General features: G+C 46.2%; 1 protein-coding gene across 1 annotated transcript in view; it reads right to left on the bottom strand.

Annotated features, from left to right (window-relative positions):
- Positions 1 to 711: 711 nt before the first annotated feature.
- KIF16B (kinesin family member 16B) overlaps positions 712 to 16,894 on the bottom strand; it is a 293,074-nt gene continuing 276,891 nt past the window's right edge. Inside the window, exon 26 of the mRNA XM_024123350.3 lies at positions 712 to 2,098. Coding sequence (XP_023979118.2) covers positions 1,940 to 2,098 — 159 coding nt within the window. The 3' untranslated portion in view covers positions 712 to 1,939. The remainder of the gene's footprint in view (positions 2,099 to 16,894) is intronic.

The following is a 16,894-nucleotide window of genomic DNA, read 5'->3' on the forward strand; positions in this document are numbered from 1 at the left end:
CGGTTCGCATCCACACACTGGTGACAGCCCCTCTGCCTGTCACTCTGGGCTGGATCGGAACCGAGGGGTCACCCTGTGCAACACTGTCACTCTCAGATGAGGACTGAGGTTCAGAGAGGTGAAATGATGCCCGTGTGTTACAGCCGGATTTACCCAGAGCCGGCCAGTCCTTGAACCCCCAACTCAATACTAAGTACCTCAGATGAGGATTGGAATCAAAGAATCTTCTGACTCCTGCGCTTCCTACAAACACACGGATATTTATTCTTGCCAAGTTGTTCTTGTGCCCTGTGTGATCCTAGTGAAACACCTGCCAGGAACCTGGCCTCGGATACGGGTCCAAAAGGGCAGGAGACAGATTATCTGGTCAGTTGAAGAAAACCATTTCGTTTACTCAGCAAATGAGGGACAATCTTCAGCGCTTTGACTCTTTTTAGATAAATGACCTATGGTTAATTATCTCCCAGCTTTTATCCTTTAATCTCTAGGTTTAAATTCTCTAGTAGTAATTACCCCTAACCTCTCCCTGTAATCACAACTGCGCTCAAAAGCAAGTCTTCCTGCAGCAATTAAAAACAAAACAAAACAAAAAAACCCTCATTTTTTTTTCACGCTAAACTATGATATCTAATTAGTACAATAATAATTTTCCCCCTTATCGGGATAATTGCATCTTTAAAATATATTTTTCAGACTGGAGAGCTCGGTTGTGAAGGCATATTCTCGAAGGTTGAATGCAAGCATGTTTTCTTACCCATTCATTTGTGACTTCAATCATAACTATAAGGGCATCTTCGACTACAGGAATGCTAAATTATACATCATGTATGTTTCCAAGAACGTGAGATAAATTTTTAAACAGACCAGTAAGAACGATCATGTCACAAACTTAAACTGAGCTACAGGGTAGATTCCATAACTTCATTTAATATTGATAGCAGCTCAATTTAAATCTTGAAAAAACAAATACCTTTAATAAATTTGGTGTGAATGATTACATATTTTGATAGAACTATCATACAGGAGTGTGTACATATATAAATCTATAGGTAGAATTATATACATTTCAATATATACCACATATATATTTTTTCTTCTCACATTTTTCTCTTTAGTAAAACAAAGCAGTTTTACTGTACATAGATGTGTGATGCTACATTAAGTCCTGAGTGATTTAAGGGATCGTTAATAAACTACAGTAAATTCTAGTCTTTCAGCTAAAGATCCAGTAGATTCAGTAACAAAAATGTGAACAAAATGTTTAAAAATATGCATTCAGTGAGGCGCTCGCTTTGTGCTTAGCGGAGAAAGCTTGAGAGTGCACGGCCGCCATTTGGGAAAAACTTCTTGAATATTCAAGATTAAACAAATATCCTATTTGAATGGATTTATAGAAGTTGATGTCACCTACATCCAATGTGTCAAGCATGGAAGACTCCAGTCATGACTGGACCGTAAATCCCTTTTGCAGAATATGAAATTCTGTGTAAACATCAGTGCTTAGGGATTATGTAAAAAGTTCAGACTCAAATGGGGAAAAAGCAAAATACAATGAAATAACTTAAAATGCTTTTCTTGGGAGCCAGCCACATGGAAGGAATATAAAAAAATAAGAGTGTATTTTGGTGAAAAAGGAAACCAGATGAAAGTCATTAGGGAGGTGTGGTCAGCCACCCACCTCGGGAAGCGCCAGGCTGGCTCGGCCCCGGGGGCCCAGGGCAATGGAGCCGTGGGGACAGATTCTGCACACAACAGGGAGAAGGCCACATTCACACGCGAGGGGCAGGGACAGCCGCCGTCAAGGTCACCGTCAGCCAGCCCAGCCCCCCAGCCCCGCACTCCGCTCAGGCACTAGGAGGAAGCGGTGAGGGGTCCAGGCCCCTGGCTGGGGGGCCGCTCGGACGAGAAGGCACTGCGTGGCATGGCCCCATCACCGGCCCTACCCCGTCCCGTGGCTGCTGTAGTCGAAGACGCCCTTCTTGAAGAACGGCGAGAACTCGCAGATGGTGTGTTTGGACAGTGTCAGCCCCACCTTGTCGATGTGCAGCGGGGACGTCGCTGACTGGAGCATCACGCTGAAAAAGTCCCTGAGGTACCTCTGGGGAAGAGACAAGAGGCAAAAACACGGTCAAGACACTGTGGGGCGGGGGGAGGGGGGAGGAACGTCCCGTGGAGGAGCTGCCACTGTCGTTCGAAACAGCGCAGGGACCCTCCACCACCGCCTTTGCCCCATCAGACCCACCTGGGGAGCAGCCATGGTGCCCGGCGTGCAGGCGACACTTCCTGGCTCCTACGACACGGCTTGGACCTGTCTGCACACAACGCCCAGAGGAATGCTGGGCAGTGGCGGCTGGGCTTGGTGTCTGCGTTCCAGCAACACTGTTGCTAGTTAATAGTCATTTCCACCCCCCCAATCACTCATTAAAAGGCAACTAAGAGGAGAACAAAAAGGCTAGCGGTCTGCACGATGCTAAACGTGCATTTTTAAAGGACACAGGCCTTCTCTGCTTTGGATCCTTCTCATAGACCAAAGGAAAAGCAATACCGGGGATGAGAGGGTCCGTAGCAAGCACTGATATTCACAGACCCCTTTACAAATCCTATGATCACCAGTAAAAGGAAGTCGTTGCTAAGATTAATTGATCTGAACCCCGTGTTCGCCCCTCCCCCCTGCACACGTCTGTCACAGCATCGGCTGCCTCTTCTGGCACCAAACATGCAAAGCACGTCTGAGACCAGGACCCAAGATGCTGGGGCTGAAATCAGACATGGGTGCCAGCAGGCTGTGTTAAACGAAAAGAGGACACAGAAATAGTTCACATATTTCAGGTCAGGCAAACGTTTTCTATAACAGAAAATACGGATGGGCGCAGTTTTAGGCCTGAATCTTCATTACTGTCTCAGTTTGTTTAAAAAGTATAAATCCTGTCACAAACTCAGAAATTAAACCCAGTAATTAGGGACTCTGAGTAACAAAAAAACTTGTCTATGAAACATGGCCTAGAACAGTGGTCCCCAAGCCAGGGTGATCTGCCCATAGACATTTCTGATTGCCACAGGCGGGGTGGTGTACCTAGCGGGTGGAGGCCAGGGATGCAGCTAACATCCTACAATGCCCAGTACAGCCTCTGTGCAAAGAATTATTTGGTTCCAAATGTCACTAGTGCCACAGATGAGAAACCTTGGCCTGGGGGAAGTCGAATTCAGCTACCTGAACGAATTGCCAACCTCAAATTTACCTCTGAAAGAAGACATTCTGCTTAAGGAAAATGTTAGCTACTTTCTTAAAAACAGTAACAAGGATTACTAATAATTAACATTTGTATAGCAATTTACAGATTCTAAACATCTTCAAACTTCTAATTTTTTATGCTTTATGGATGTATAACTGATGCCCAATAACTGCATATCCTTCAAATGTACTCATCAACTGAGGAGTGTTGACACACGGAGATGCCTGTGAAACCTTCACCAAAGCAAGGTGACAAACATTTGTACCACACCCAAAAGTTTCCTAAGTCACCTAATTTTACCTTATCTTCATAAGATAAAATACCTTCATACTCTTCATAAGTTATCTTCATAAGTTATCTTCATACTCTGCCTAGAATTACCTCTTTTTATTACTGTAACACCCATTATCCGGGGAGCAAGGCTAGTAACCAAGAGAGAAGACTTGAAAACAAGGGTTTTTAACTCAGACTCTGTTTCCTCTGTTCAATATTCCTAACTTCCTGGTCTCATGGTAATTGCTCAAGAAGGGCTCTTGAAATAGAGATCAGGTAGAGCTAAGAAGGTGCCAAAACCAATTTCTAGAAAATGAAGACCTTGCTCCAGTACTTATTTGCATCAGAGAAGCAAAAGGGAACCTGCCTTGACTTTTCTGTGGGGGAGGAAAGCTGAGAACATTGACCTCGAAGGACCCGAGGTCCAGCAAACACAGTTACTAGGAAATATCGACCACACCCGACCAGCGAACGCTCGCGATGAAATGCATGTGTGCAGCTAACTGGGCAAGATGGAGAGAGAGATGATCTGGCACAAGGAGGACGGGGAGCGCGCTCACCGCTGTGTGTGAGCTACACCCCTTCGTGGTGAGATGTGGGAAGAGAATCGTCATCTCAGCAGCTCCTGTGCAGCCCGTGTCCCCACGGCCGCGCTCAAGTGCGGACTAAAGCGCAAGACAAGCTTGCCTTCCCGATGAATTCTAACCGGATGCAAGGTGTTTAAATCCGGCAACAGATGTTGTATCAACATCTGTCATCATTAGTTCATGAAGCAGGGGCCCTTTGAAGGCCCAGTAAAGCCTGAAGGGATAATGAAAAGAGAAGTGAAAACAAAAACTAGAAAAACAAGGCAAAGAGAACGTATTGGAGACCCCCTTCCCTGCCCGGGCAGCATCATAAAGAGAGAGCAGGGAAGTAGCTGCAGGTGATGGCTTTTCTTAAAATGAACGCACCAGTACACCTCAATGAAACCACCAGATGGAAGGATCTGATCCAACTGATTTTAAGCATTACGGAAGAGCTTTTTCTTTGCAAGACAAATCTCCACTCACCAGAACAGGGCAGCCTTGGCTCCCTTTACCTAGACCGCTTCCTTGGTCAAAGAAACGCTGCGATTAGGAAGTGATCTTGGCGGTGACCTCGGGATGCTCTAAAGTGTATGGGGTGAGTCGTCTGTGTCCAGAGCCACAGGCTTGAGGTGGGCTGAGCAAATTCCTTCTGGTGAATGACAAAACCAAAGGGCTAAGGGGTGGAGCCGGGGACACCAGACAGAACTAAATTTCCAGAAGGCTCCTGAGGTCACAGACAGCATCTCACTCTTCTCTCTAATTCCACGTCATCCCGGGCACACTGCCGAGCTGGGGAAAAGCGCTTACAAGCAACCTTGATGACTGATTTTGATGAGTTAATTTTTTAAAAATTGAAGTGTACAAAGAGAAAACAGCAACCAGCATGAATGTACAGGCTAATGACTTTTCAAAAAGTGAACACACTGGCGTGCTCAGCATCGGAATAAAAATATCACAACGTTTTTGGAGCCCAGGCAGCCCTCTGCACACTCTTTCCTTTCAGGGTAACTGCCATCTTGGCTTCTGGCACCATCGATTAGTTTTGCCAGGTTTTGAACTTCATATTGATGGGATCCCACAGGGTGCACTCTTCTGTGTCTGGTTTCCACTGCTTAACATGCTGTTTGTGAGATTTGTGCACCCGGCTGGGTGAGCTGTGGTCTGTTCGTTTCAACGGCTGCATAATATTCCACGTGATCATGCCCACCCACTGACTGGAAGGGAGGGGTGTGCAGGGGTGATGAGTTCGATTTTTTTTTTTTTTTGTGGTATGCGGGCCTCCCTCTGCTGCGCAGGCTCAGCGACCATGGCTCACGGGCCCAGCTGCTCCGCGGCATGTGGGATCCTCCCAGACTGGGGCACGAACCCGGTTCCCCTGCATCGGCAGGCGGACGCGCAACCACTGTGCCACCAGGGAAGCCCCGAGTTCGATTCTTTAGTCTGCACTTCAGTAATAAAATCTACTTCCATATAATGGTGTCGCGTGAGTCAAGTTTACTGCTATTCCTCCAATAAAGAAGTTTCCCCTTAGGGCTTCAGGCCTCGGTCCAAGACCAGCCATTGTACAAGAAGGCTGCTATTGCGTGCAGTCAATATACATTATAAATATATGTAAAATACATACTTAAATACACACATTTATATTAGTAATTTTTGTTGCCTGTGCCCCCAATGTTTTCCACAGCACGTGCGGCTGAAGGGAGAAAATTAAAGTGCTTCCTGTCAAAGCTCTGCCTCTACTGTTGATCGACGGACACCCCCGCCCTCCCTGGTGTGTGAAAACAAGTCCAGAAGCCGAGCTGCCTCCCCAGGGCAGTTCACTTTAGAGGAGAGTATTACAAAAACTCAAGGACATGGGGAATTTCAGTGGCTTATCAGGGTCAGAAGGGCAAAGCAGAAGAAGGATCTGTGAAATCCAATATCCAATGTGTTTCCTTCACATGGCATCTTCTCCATTAAAATCAGAAAGAAAAGCAGGCAAATTTAAATCTCTGTAGCCATTAGGGACCACACAAGGCCGGCAACCCTTGCCCGCCCTGGTAGTGGGGGGGATCACACCTGAGTCTCTGCTCTGAAAACTACCCTGGGTCAGGGCCGCTGAGAAGGTTCCGCAACATTCCAGCCCTGCCTCGGATACTTGGAGGACGAAAGTCAGAGGAAACCCAATCTTCTTTCAGGAAGATCGCAAACTGGGAAGTGGCAGAGCAAGAGGGGGTCTGGAGATGTCAGAGTGATCAATTGAGGGAAAGGGAGGGGCCAGGAAATGGAGCACCAAGGCATGCAAGGGGCCGGCTGGAAGAGGGCGCGAGAGGAGGGGGCGGGATACAGCGGGGAAGAGAAGATGAAGGGAGAGAAGGAAAACAGCACGACTATGCTGGGGATGGAGGCCCGTGAGTTGTTTTCCAAGTTGGCAAAAAAGGTTTAAGAATAACAGATATATTAGACATCTGTCTAGGTTTTTTACTTTTAGCCTCTTGGACCAGCACTATAAAATACAAGGTCTTTTCTTATCAATGCTTTCAGAAAATCAAGTGTAGGTGGCTAATCTTTAAGGCATACTTCAGTACTGACGCTGAATACCTTGACTGCATAAACTGTCCGTCTTCTACAGGCTGTGGGCATGCTTTATTGTTTTTTTAAAAGGCATTCTACACAGGGGCAGTGAGCGGGTCGGGGGAGGCAGAAGTCACTGGGAGAGATGGGCCCGCCGTGGGTCTGTTCCACACAAAATGTGAAACTGGCCTGTGCTTTGTAAAATCCCCTCAGAACGAAAATTAAATCCTGCAGGGGACCGTGAGCTTTCAAAGGGGAGGCCATTCATCAAAGGCTTGCTACGTTCTAGGCACGCTGAGAGCTTTTAACGGTCTACCTCATTTAATTACCACAACAACTCTATGAGGTAGAGACTATTATTATCTCCATCTTCTCGATGCAAAAACTGAGGGCTGGGAGGCTGAAGTGACGTCCCAGAGGTCACAGAGCATGGAAGTGGGACAGTGAGGACTCACACCCACATCTCCCAACTCCAGAGGCTGGTCTCAGTCACCAGACTGCCGTCCACAGCATCCACCAGCCCCCTCGTCTCTGGCTGACCCCCGTCTCCTGGCACTGCGCTCACTGGGCCAGGCCGATAGCGCTGGGCACCTCAGCTGCTTGGGCCAGATGCTGCCTTTCCCAGCCTGACGGCGCTCTCATGGGGACAGGGGCACGGGGTTGTCTAGAGTGAATGTTCCACACAAGCCTGGGGCAGAGACCTCTTTCCTGTGAGGCTTCTACTCTTCGACACGGAGTCCTACGCAGCTCTGCTTCGTGCTCCCGTATCTTCCTTACAGTGCTTTGCTGGGCACTGGCCATATTCTGACTGCCCTTCCTCTGTTTCCCTTCCCAAACAGCATTCAGATTCCCTTCTGAACAATACCTTCCCTTTCTTCGGGGATTGGCTACCTGGCTGACTTATGGCAGAGGATTGGTGATTTTTTTTCCCATTCACAGTCTGGGATGGGTACCTCATACCCAAACTGCTAATCAAGATACCACTTGGGGCCTGCTGGGACCAAGGGGTCCTCTGGGGCAAGCCTCTTCCAGACGGCAGAGCTGGTGCCATAGAGCGTTTCAAGAGTTTACGTAAGAAATTCAGGGCAGATGCAGAAGAGTTTCTGATCTGCCCATTCTGTCTGTGGTCTTTGTAAGGAAGTGGGCTTACAAAAGTCATTTTCTACTGTTTGCCATTAAGTTAACTGACAGTCCCCTGGGGTGCTGGCAGGTACCCATCAGGAATCAGAGGAAGCCTTCCATCTACACCATATCCAACTCCTGGGGGTCCAGTCTGTTGCGGGATCAAGGCATCTGCCCAGGGCACTTCTCTTAGGAAGAGGTCAATCCTAAGAGGCTTTCAGATGGGTCAGTGCATCCCAGAGGTCCATTCCCACCCAAGCAGTCAGCTGGAAGCCTCCTGCCCCAAACCCAGATACACACAGGGGCCAATTTTTAAAATTCCAACACCATTTCAAAACACAACCGCCAAACATTATTAATCTTTGAACCAAAACACAGGCTAATATGGTCTGTTGGCTGTGTTAATGAGTTCTGAAAGGCAAAACACACTCCCTACAGCAACACAGGGCAATTCAGCAAGAATTTAGTCAATTATTTTAGAGCTTTAGCCTGGTACTTCAATCGACACACTGCATTAAGGGAAAAAAATGAAAATATAATGTGTTGCTACATGCTACTTTAGACATTCTTGACGAAGGTCATAATATTAACATGATTCATGTGTGACCTACTATATGAAAGAAAGGAAAAGTACTTGAGTTTCTGGAATAACCTGGGTAAAAGCTGGCCTTCCGGGAGCCTCTGCTGGGTTTTTCCTTTCAACTTGGTAACTTCTGGATAAAATGCTAGTCTGCTCATAGGGATGACCACGTGCTCTACAGCCCGTCCAGGCAAAAACCTGGGAGCTCAGCAGGGCGTTAAACAGTGTGGCCGCTCCCACCTTGCAGCCATTCCCTTTCAAGTCTGGGATCTGGAAGGAAAGGAACGTTTGAGATCAGGGAAAGGAGGGAAGGTGTGTGGTACCCAAGCTCAGCGAAGGATATGAGCAGGGAGCAAGGCCAGCGTGTGGAGGGCTCAGCCTGGGGAAAAGCAGGGCTTGAAGGAGATTATGACGGGCCTTGAACCTGGCTGTGGGTCTGCCGGTACTTGGTACTGATACAAAGTGCCTTTCCTGGCTCAGGAGCTCCTATGACCCCTGAGACACACTGAGGAAGAGGAAGACAGGTGTGTGGATCCTCTGTTTACAGATGAGAAGACTGAGATCTCAAGGGACTTAGCCAAGGTCGACGACTGTAAGAGGCTGACAAAACGACTGGCTCTTCAAATTGGGAGAAAGTCCTCGAAATTCTTGAGGAAAATACTTTAAGCCTGCAACCTAAGGTGTGCATGTAAATGTAAACGCAGCCCGTCTCTCTGGGGCTGTTCACACCCCGCTCATGTAGGCTCTCAGAATCTACCTTGAATTTCAATCAACCACCACATGCGCCCGTGTGTGGGGTGGGTGTGTGTGTGTGTGTGTGTGTGTGTGTGTGTGTGTGTGTGTGTGTGTGTGTGTGTGTGTGTGTGTGTGTGTGTGTGTAAGAGATGGGAATGAGAATAGGGCCTCAGAAGCATTTGAAAGACCTTACCTTTTTATCTTTTGGCTTCCTTCCTTCTATTTTAATTAGCAGGGGGATAAAGTCATGACCATTTTATGTTATTAAAAAGTTTCCGGGGCTTCCCTGGTGGCACAGTGGTTGAGAGTCTGCCTGCCGATGCAAGGGACGCGGTGTAACCTACTACTTATTTCACCAGCAATATTTCACCCCAGCCATGTCATCCTAATGATTTTCCGGACATCTCATTGTTGTGGAGCTCTCTTCATTTTATAGAATTTTAACATCAATCCATAATTTAATTTAAAGCTATTGAAATTATTAAAATTGAAATGTTCTTTAAAAATGTAATAGGGCTTGAGCCACCCTTCCACTGTGACATATTAACAGGGAAGACAGTTCAATGGCATTCCTCATTTCCAGAAGTCATTAGCCATGGTGGCAGCGTAAAGACAACTCTCATTCCAATAAGACTTAGAGGTTTCATTTACCTTGCAGTACTTGGAGGCTTCATCATTGACTGGTGGGCTCTGAAGATGGATCCGGCCTGGATGGAGGCACACTGGGATATTTCTAGACCCCAGAGAGGTCTGGTCACCATTGGCCAAGTGTTATGAATTGACCCAGGCAGGTCGATACTATTCACCCCGTTGAGTCTTCCCAGTTCTAAGCTCCCATACGTTCTAGTCTGAACACTTCTCTCTGAATATTTAGGAATCCTAAAATTTGTCTCCACTGGATCAACTGGTGGAGATGCTGGGTTCCTTTCCCAACACGCCCCCGAATGTCCTCACACTCTGATAAAATTGGGACAGTTTGATTCAGGCAGATCGCTCATCCTCTGCGCGGTTACTGCACACCTGCTCCCCACGAAGCAGCGTGTGGGTACTGGGTGTCCAGCGCTGAATATGACAGGCATGGAGCCTGCCCTTCCAGGTGCCTGGGCTGCCCGTACTGCATCCTCGTGGTTCACAGTCATTCTTACTGGTGCTGTGCTTCCATCGTCTAAACGCTGCTTGTCCTTTAAGGGCTGAATCACGGATTATTCTCTGTTGACGCCTCTCTTCAGACCCCATTCATGCATCCAACAAATATTTACTGAGAGCTTTCCTCCTGCCAGCACTGCTGTGGATTCAGTAATGGACAAGCCTCATTTCCGTCCTGAGTAACGCGAAGGCCTTTCAGGGAGGTGGGCAGGGAAAGCAGGAATTAAAAGGTGGCTCCAAGAAAACAGGAATGAGATGCTTTTGGAGCACTACGAAAGGCAGCCAGCCTCGTCCTGGGAATTGGTGACATTTATGCTAAGACCTGAGGGGTGGGAAAGAGTCAAGCAGGGGAAGATGCTGAGGGAAGCCTGTTCCAGGCAGAGGGCAGAGCGTGTACAAAGCCTCATGGCGGGGAAGCAGAGCTTGGGGCATGGCCAGTGGTCCAGCAGCACTGGACTGTGCACTGTTCAGCGTGGGGGACACACTTCTGGAATGCTCTGCCCCCGGATCAGCTCTCAACCGGGTCTCAGACCGGGGGTCCAGCACTGTCCTCTGGCAGCCTCTCTTCTCTCTGATCCATGGAGTCCTGCCAGGCCTTCTGGGTGGAGCCCGTGACTTGTTTTAACCAAGAGAATGCACTGGAGGTAATGCCGAGAGTGAAGAGGTCACCTTGCAGGTTCCAGTACCCCAGCTAAGCCCAGTCCTTAGTGGAGCTGTAGTCTGAATGCAGCCATACAAGTGCCCAGACCTGACAGAGACACTTGGAAAAGATGAACCACCCAGCGGTTGGTTCCACCACCCTGCCCACGTTCCAGAACCACAGCATCATAAGCAATAAAGTGGTAGTTTCTCTAAGGCACTAAGTTTTGGGGTAGTTTATTACTCAGTGATAGATTACCAATATACACGTATTTGGGAACAAGGTAAGAGATGAGGGAATAAATGATATTAGTCAAAGCAGAATAAGGTTTCTTTGGTTTCTGATTTATGCTTCATGCCAACCTCTTCCAACCTTCTCTGTATTTCTAATAATAATAATAATAATAATTTGCAGGTATTTCTTTTCTATCCTAGGTTTTAAAGTAAATACTTGGAATAAGTAATCATCATTTGAAATATGGCATTTATTTCTTGATATTATATAGAATTCTGAGTGCTCCCACTTAAAATTCATCAGGGTGAAAATGCCAGTCTGTGATTACAGAATCTGAACTATTCATTACAGCTATTCAGAGACTCTTCTTTATGAGTTTAATGACATAAGCATATTATATTGAATTATTATGGTACTGCATCAATTGGACTCATAAATTTAATATACTCAGTCTGGTTCACATATTCTAATAAAATCCAGCAAGCTTTAAACATTTTATAAGGGATGTGCGTTTCAAGTCCATGTAATATTCAATCTTTACAGGTTGACGTTCTTGCTCGGGGTATTAGGCGGCTTCGACAATCCTGATGACCCAGCCTGGCCAACCAGCAAGGTCAGGGTGCAACCCCACAAAAAAACAGGCCACGTCAGAAAGCCCAAGGTCTGCCTGGACTGAGAAGCTGGTTAAGCTTTCCTCCAGAGCACAAGTCACTAGCAGTCCCATCTTTTTGTCTCACAGAGGAGAAGAGAGGAGTTCAGTGTATGGTGTACCTGTGAGCTGGAAGTGACACCACTTGTCAGCTGTGAGGGGGTAGGAGGCAAAGAGCTTGCAGACTGGCTCACAGACCCCGCTGTCGACTTTGTTCGGTTAAAGCAAAATATGGGAGAACGCTGGGAGGAACCCAGTCCCCAGGGCTCACTCTGGTTCTTGGACTTTTGCTTACTGGATCTTTGTAAGAGATCGGTAATCAGCTAAACACAGGTGCAGAGCAACTCAACACCCTCAGCACGGAGGGGAGGTTGGAAGAGAGCCCTGGAGACACACCTCGGCCGTTGAGACCGCATGGCTGCTGCAGTCCAACTCTGCTCTGCAAGCCAGCTCCTTGGGCACTCGGTCATTCTGCAGCCACCACGCTGGGTGCGGGGACCTTACAGCACAGGGACAGAAAGTCCCCGAATGCCTCTGCACCCCTGCTTCCTCATTGGACTATCTTTTAAGGCTCAGAATATTAAATGAGTTGCTGTCTGTCAAGTGCTTCGGGCAGGGCCCAATTCACAGTGAGTATTTATTAAGCCATCGACACTATTATCTATACAGCTTTGTCCTCTGGGAGTTCATGGGCAAATATGGTAATTTTCTTCTCTTTTGGATATTTAGAAACACATGGGCTTAAAGCATGAAGTATTTAATGTTTTCCCCTTCAAAGGAAAGTAGAGGACAGCAAGAATCTGGAATGCTTTTTTCCAAAGTCACCTCATAGCAGATACTGGCAGACCCTTTATTTCAAGAGTTACTTTAAAGGAAGGAAGATTTAACATGTTTTTCAAAATGGAGAATCATATTAAAAATAAAAAATCTAACTGTAGCAGGGAAATTAACTATCCTCTGAAAGAACTTTTTTTTTTTTTTAAGTAAGTGCTTTACTGGGAATTTTACATTTCAATTTTATAATTTAACATAAAAAATGACCTTATTTATCCCACAAATGTTTGGAAATAGCAATGATGTTTATTTATTTATGTGTAAGATTTTACTTTTTTTAAAAAAATAAAGGTGTTCAAATAGCCCCTTGGAAACCTCTTGTCTACGGGTTATAGAGAGAATTCAGCTTAAGCCTCGATGAAGGCTAAACTTCTGTCTGATTATATTATTCACTGCTTTTTACTGTAAGCGCAAAGCAAATCTGCAACACAAGTTCCTTAGCACCAATTTCAAAAATTAATCCTTTAAATATAGGAACATAAGAGGAAACTATTTCTAAGAGAATTATTCCCATTTCCATTTAAAATGTTATTAAATAAACGGTAAATTTTAGTTCTAGTGTAGTTTCAAATCCACTAGTCTTCTTTAAAAAAACAAAAAGCATGACTCACCATTCATAAATCAGGATTAAGAGATTGAAGATACTCTGAAAATATGTGAAACCAAAAAGCTACAAATCATAGATAAAAATCCATACATTTCCCTTGTTGTAGATTCCAAGTATAAAAGACCTTCACCAGGAGTAGATTCTATGTAAAAAAAAAAAAAAAATCACTTTTCCTGCTCATCCACAAGAAGCAACTCCTTAGCCTTTAAAGTTTTATCATGAGATTGCATCAATTCAGTCACATGAAAGATCATTTTAAGATACATTTTGGATACTGAAATTCTGTAAAGTGCCATCTGGGGGGAAAACAAAAACAAAAACAGAAACAAACAAAAAAACCTTTTTTTTTTTTTTTTTTTTTTGCGGTACGCGAAAAAAGAGGCCACTGCTGTGGCCTCTCTGGTTGCGGAGCACAGGCTCCTGAAGCGCAGGCTCAGCGGCCAAGGCTCACGGGCCCAGCCGCTCCGCGGCATGTGGGATCTTCCCGGACCAGGACACGAACCCGCGTCCCCTGCATCGGCAGGCGGACTCTCAACCACTGCGCCACCAGGGAAGCCCCCCCAAAACCCTATTCTTTTCTTTGTTTCTAAGTTCATGATTCCTCCCAGCACTGTATAAACCTTCAAAGAGGTTCCTGACATTTGGAGAGAGAAAGACAGCTCCCAGTGACCAACATGACTGACAGACTTTCAAATTAGAATCTTGCTGTGTGGCACCTCCTGGCTACAATGCACTTAAAGAACCAGGTCCTAAAACACTTGAGAATCAAGAAGCGGTTGCACATGAATTACTGGCATCCCGAAGCCTCCCTTCTAGTGGAACCCAGGAGCTGGATGCAGTGCGATGCTTCGGGAACCCAGAATGACGATCTCGTCCCTTTCCACCGGCCATGCCTGTGGGTGAGCAGAACAATCCTTCCCTTTCGAGTCTGATCTAAGGTCATCTGTGTATTGATGGCAAGTGCTCCTTGGCTGGCCTTGAACTGGGCCATCACTGAGTAACACTGAGACCCTGAATTCAGGGTAAGAGGGTAAGCTCCGGAGACTCTGCGGGGGAAGACCCACTGCCCCTTTTTTGTCCTCTGGACCAGGAGCTCCTGATGATCCCTGTGGGACTATCTGCCTGGCAGGTTATCCTCCTGCCTCGGGAGTTACTCCTCAGGGTCCACACGGCCCTACGACCCTGGGGAGAGCTGCGGTCCCGCCCCAGGTGTGAAGAGGACCGTGGCCCCGAGTGGTGGGCCTGTGACCCTGCCCCACAGAGAGGATTAGCTGGGGATTTGGATTATCTGCACCAATGATCCCCTTCACAGGGGACAATGGCTGAGGCTGGACTAGGTCAGGGAAGGGGGAGGATGGGAGAAAAGCCAGATCAAAACTTCTCTAAAAGGTAACACCTCTGATTTTCAAAAAGGATAGATCTGTATTTTATATAGGGAAATGAAAATAAATTCCTTTACCAAACAGATATTATCTACAGAATTAAGCATCTAAGTTAAAAAATATAGACACTGAATCCGTGTACTTCCTGAAAGACACTCTCCATTAGATGACTGACACAAAGATGGCCATTAGGTAATTAGATCTTGACAAAGGCATGAGTTTTCTTTCCTTAGGACCTTAGCTTGTAGCAAAATGTCACGGGTTTACAGTATCTTCTTTCTCTCAAACTAGGGATATTTACTTATTTACTATAGAGAACGACATCCATCAAATCAACTTATAATTCAAAGCCAAACTTTGGAAACGTTTAAAACTGTCCTGGACAGCTCTTAAAATCTGAGAAGCTGCTGCAGAAGAGAAGTGAGGGGTGCTGCCAACCAGGAGGATGATGACATGTGCTCTTCTGGACACTCGTGTCTGGCTGTGTGAAACGCCAAACGAACCCCAAGAGTTTGTAAGCATCAGTCTTTCAGTCGTCAAAACCTGTAACATCCGTGACTGTTTTCAACTGCAGAGCTGGGCAAGTAGTGCAGTAAAAGGTAAAAAGTACTGACAAAATGTGGGTGGAAAGATCTTACGGATCAAAAAGAAATCTCACCAGCGAGGGGATCCTGGAGAAAGTGATGGGGCCATTTAATCGAAGAATCCGTGGGCTAATGTGACATCTGCAGACTCAAGAAAACTGCCTTTCCACGTAAGGAAGGTCAGTTTATAGGGACTGCGCTATTACATGAATTACAGCCAGATTCTTGTAAATGAGAAACTTCAAATAAACAATTTTTGTGAACTGGAAGATAGCTCTATAAATGGGAAAGGAAAGGGGAATCGCAACAACATATACCAAGAAGCATAAATACCCCAGACTGTGGAGATGGTGAGAGCAGACAGGGCCCCTTGCTTCCCACAGCATCACTGCAGAGCCTCAAGTACGAGCGTTATGACCCACCAGCTTCTGCTGCCAGCTGGTTAAAAAAATCCAGTGAGCAAAAGGCGATGGCTTCATTTACTGCCATTTTCATCTTTGATTAGTAATTTTTTTTCTTCTTGATTTCAATAACGGTTTCTTAATTTTACTTATAAATAATATGAGACAGGTGATCTCAATTAGAAAACAGACTACAGAAAGTTTTGGTTTTTTTCTGGTTGCCTGGAATGACTATTATGTATGTAAATGTAAACATATGGCAGTGAACTGCCGGGAATAAAAATAAGGCTATCTAAAAATGGATGGGAGTTTTACAAAGGCAAACAATAAAGATAAAAAGTCGATATATGGCAGTGAACTGCCGGGAATAAAAATAAGGCTATCTAAAAATGGATGGGGGGCTTCCCTGGTGGCGCAGTGGTTGCGCGTCCGCCTGCCGATGCGTATGGAATTGGAACAAACCATTTGTTCCCTCCAAATATTGTCTCAAAGGGCTGCAACAACGCTGCTTCATTACCACTATGAAATGTATGTGGAGCGTATAGAAGAGAAAAGGATTGTCAAGGGAAAAAAATAGCTGGCGGAATTCAGAAATAAAGATGCAGTTTACGAAGGCAACAAAGGAGGGTGTGGAGGTTGGCTGGCACAGGCCACGATGAGCACCTTTCATCTAAGAAAAGCACAACTTACCTAGAAGACAAATCTGAACGAATGGAGTGAAGGGAACTGAAGCATCTTCAGGAAAGCCTAATGCCAACTGGGAGGGGCTTTATAGGAGAGAAAAGATAATTCCCCGATGTTGATATAAACAGTGAGCAGAAAACTTGGTGGAGACAGGACAGAGACAGCAGTTCTCAAACAAAAGCGCAGGAAGAATTCTGATCCTGTCTTTTGGGCTGCTGAAGAGAAGCCACACTGACCTTAATGGAAATAAACAAAATTGACTATTTCTGGAAGCAAGAAGCTAGGCCTTCAGCTTTATAGCAACACTAGAAGATAACAAAAGTAACCAGCGGAATGTTAAAGCAAGGGAAGGCAGGGTGAGGTGGGACATGCTACACAATGCTTCTCAAACAATCTGCAGGGAAGGACTAGTTGAGGAAGAAATGGAAAGCAGAGGAGAGGAAAATGAGAGGGGGACCAGGCCAGGAGGCTCAGCACAGGCAAATGGGATTCCAGAAAGAAACAGAAAAACCTTAAAAGAGGAAATTATCAGGGGGCTTCCCTGGTGGCGCAGTGGTTGAGAGTCCGCCTGCCGATGCAGGGGACGCGGGTTCGTGCCCCGGTCCGGGAAGATCCCACATGCCGCGGAGCGGCTAGGCCCGTGAGCCATGGCCGCTGAGCCTGCGCGT

The sequence above is a fragment of the Physeter macrocephalus genome, chromosome 14 (genome assembly GCF_002837175.3).
Source record: "Physeter macrocephalus isolate SW-GA chromosome 14, ASM283717v5, whole genome shotgun sequence".
In the NCBI taxonomy this organism is placed as follows: Eukaryota; Metazoa; Chordata; class Mammalia; order Artiodactyla; family Physeteridae; genus Physeter; species Physeter macrocephalus.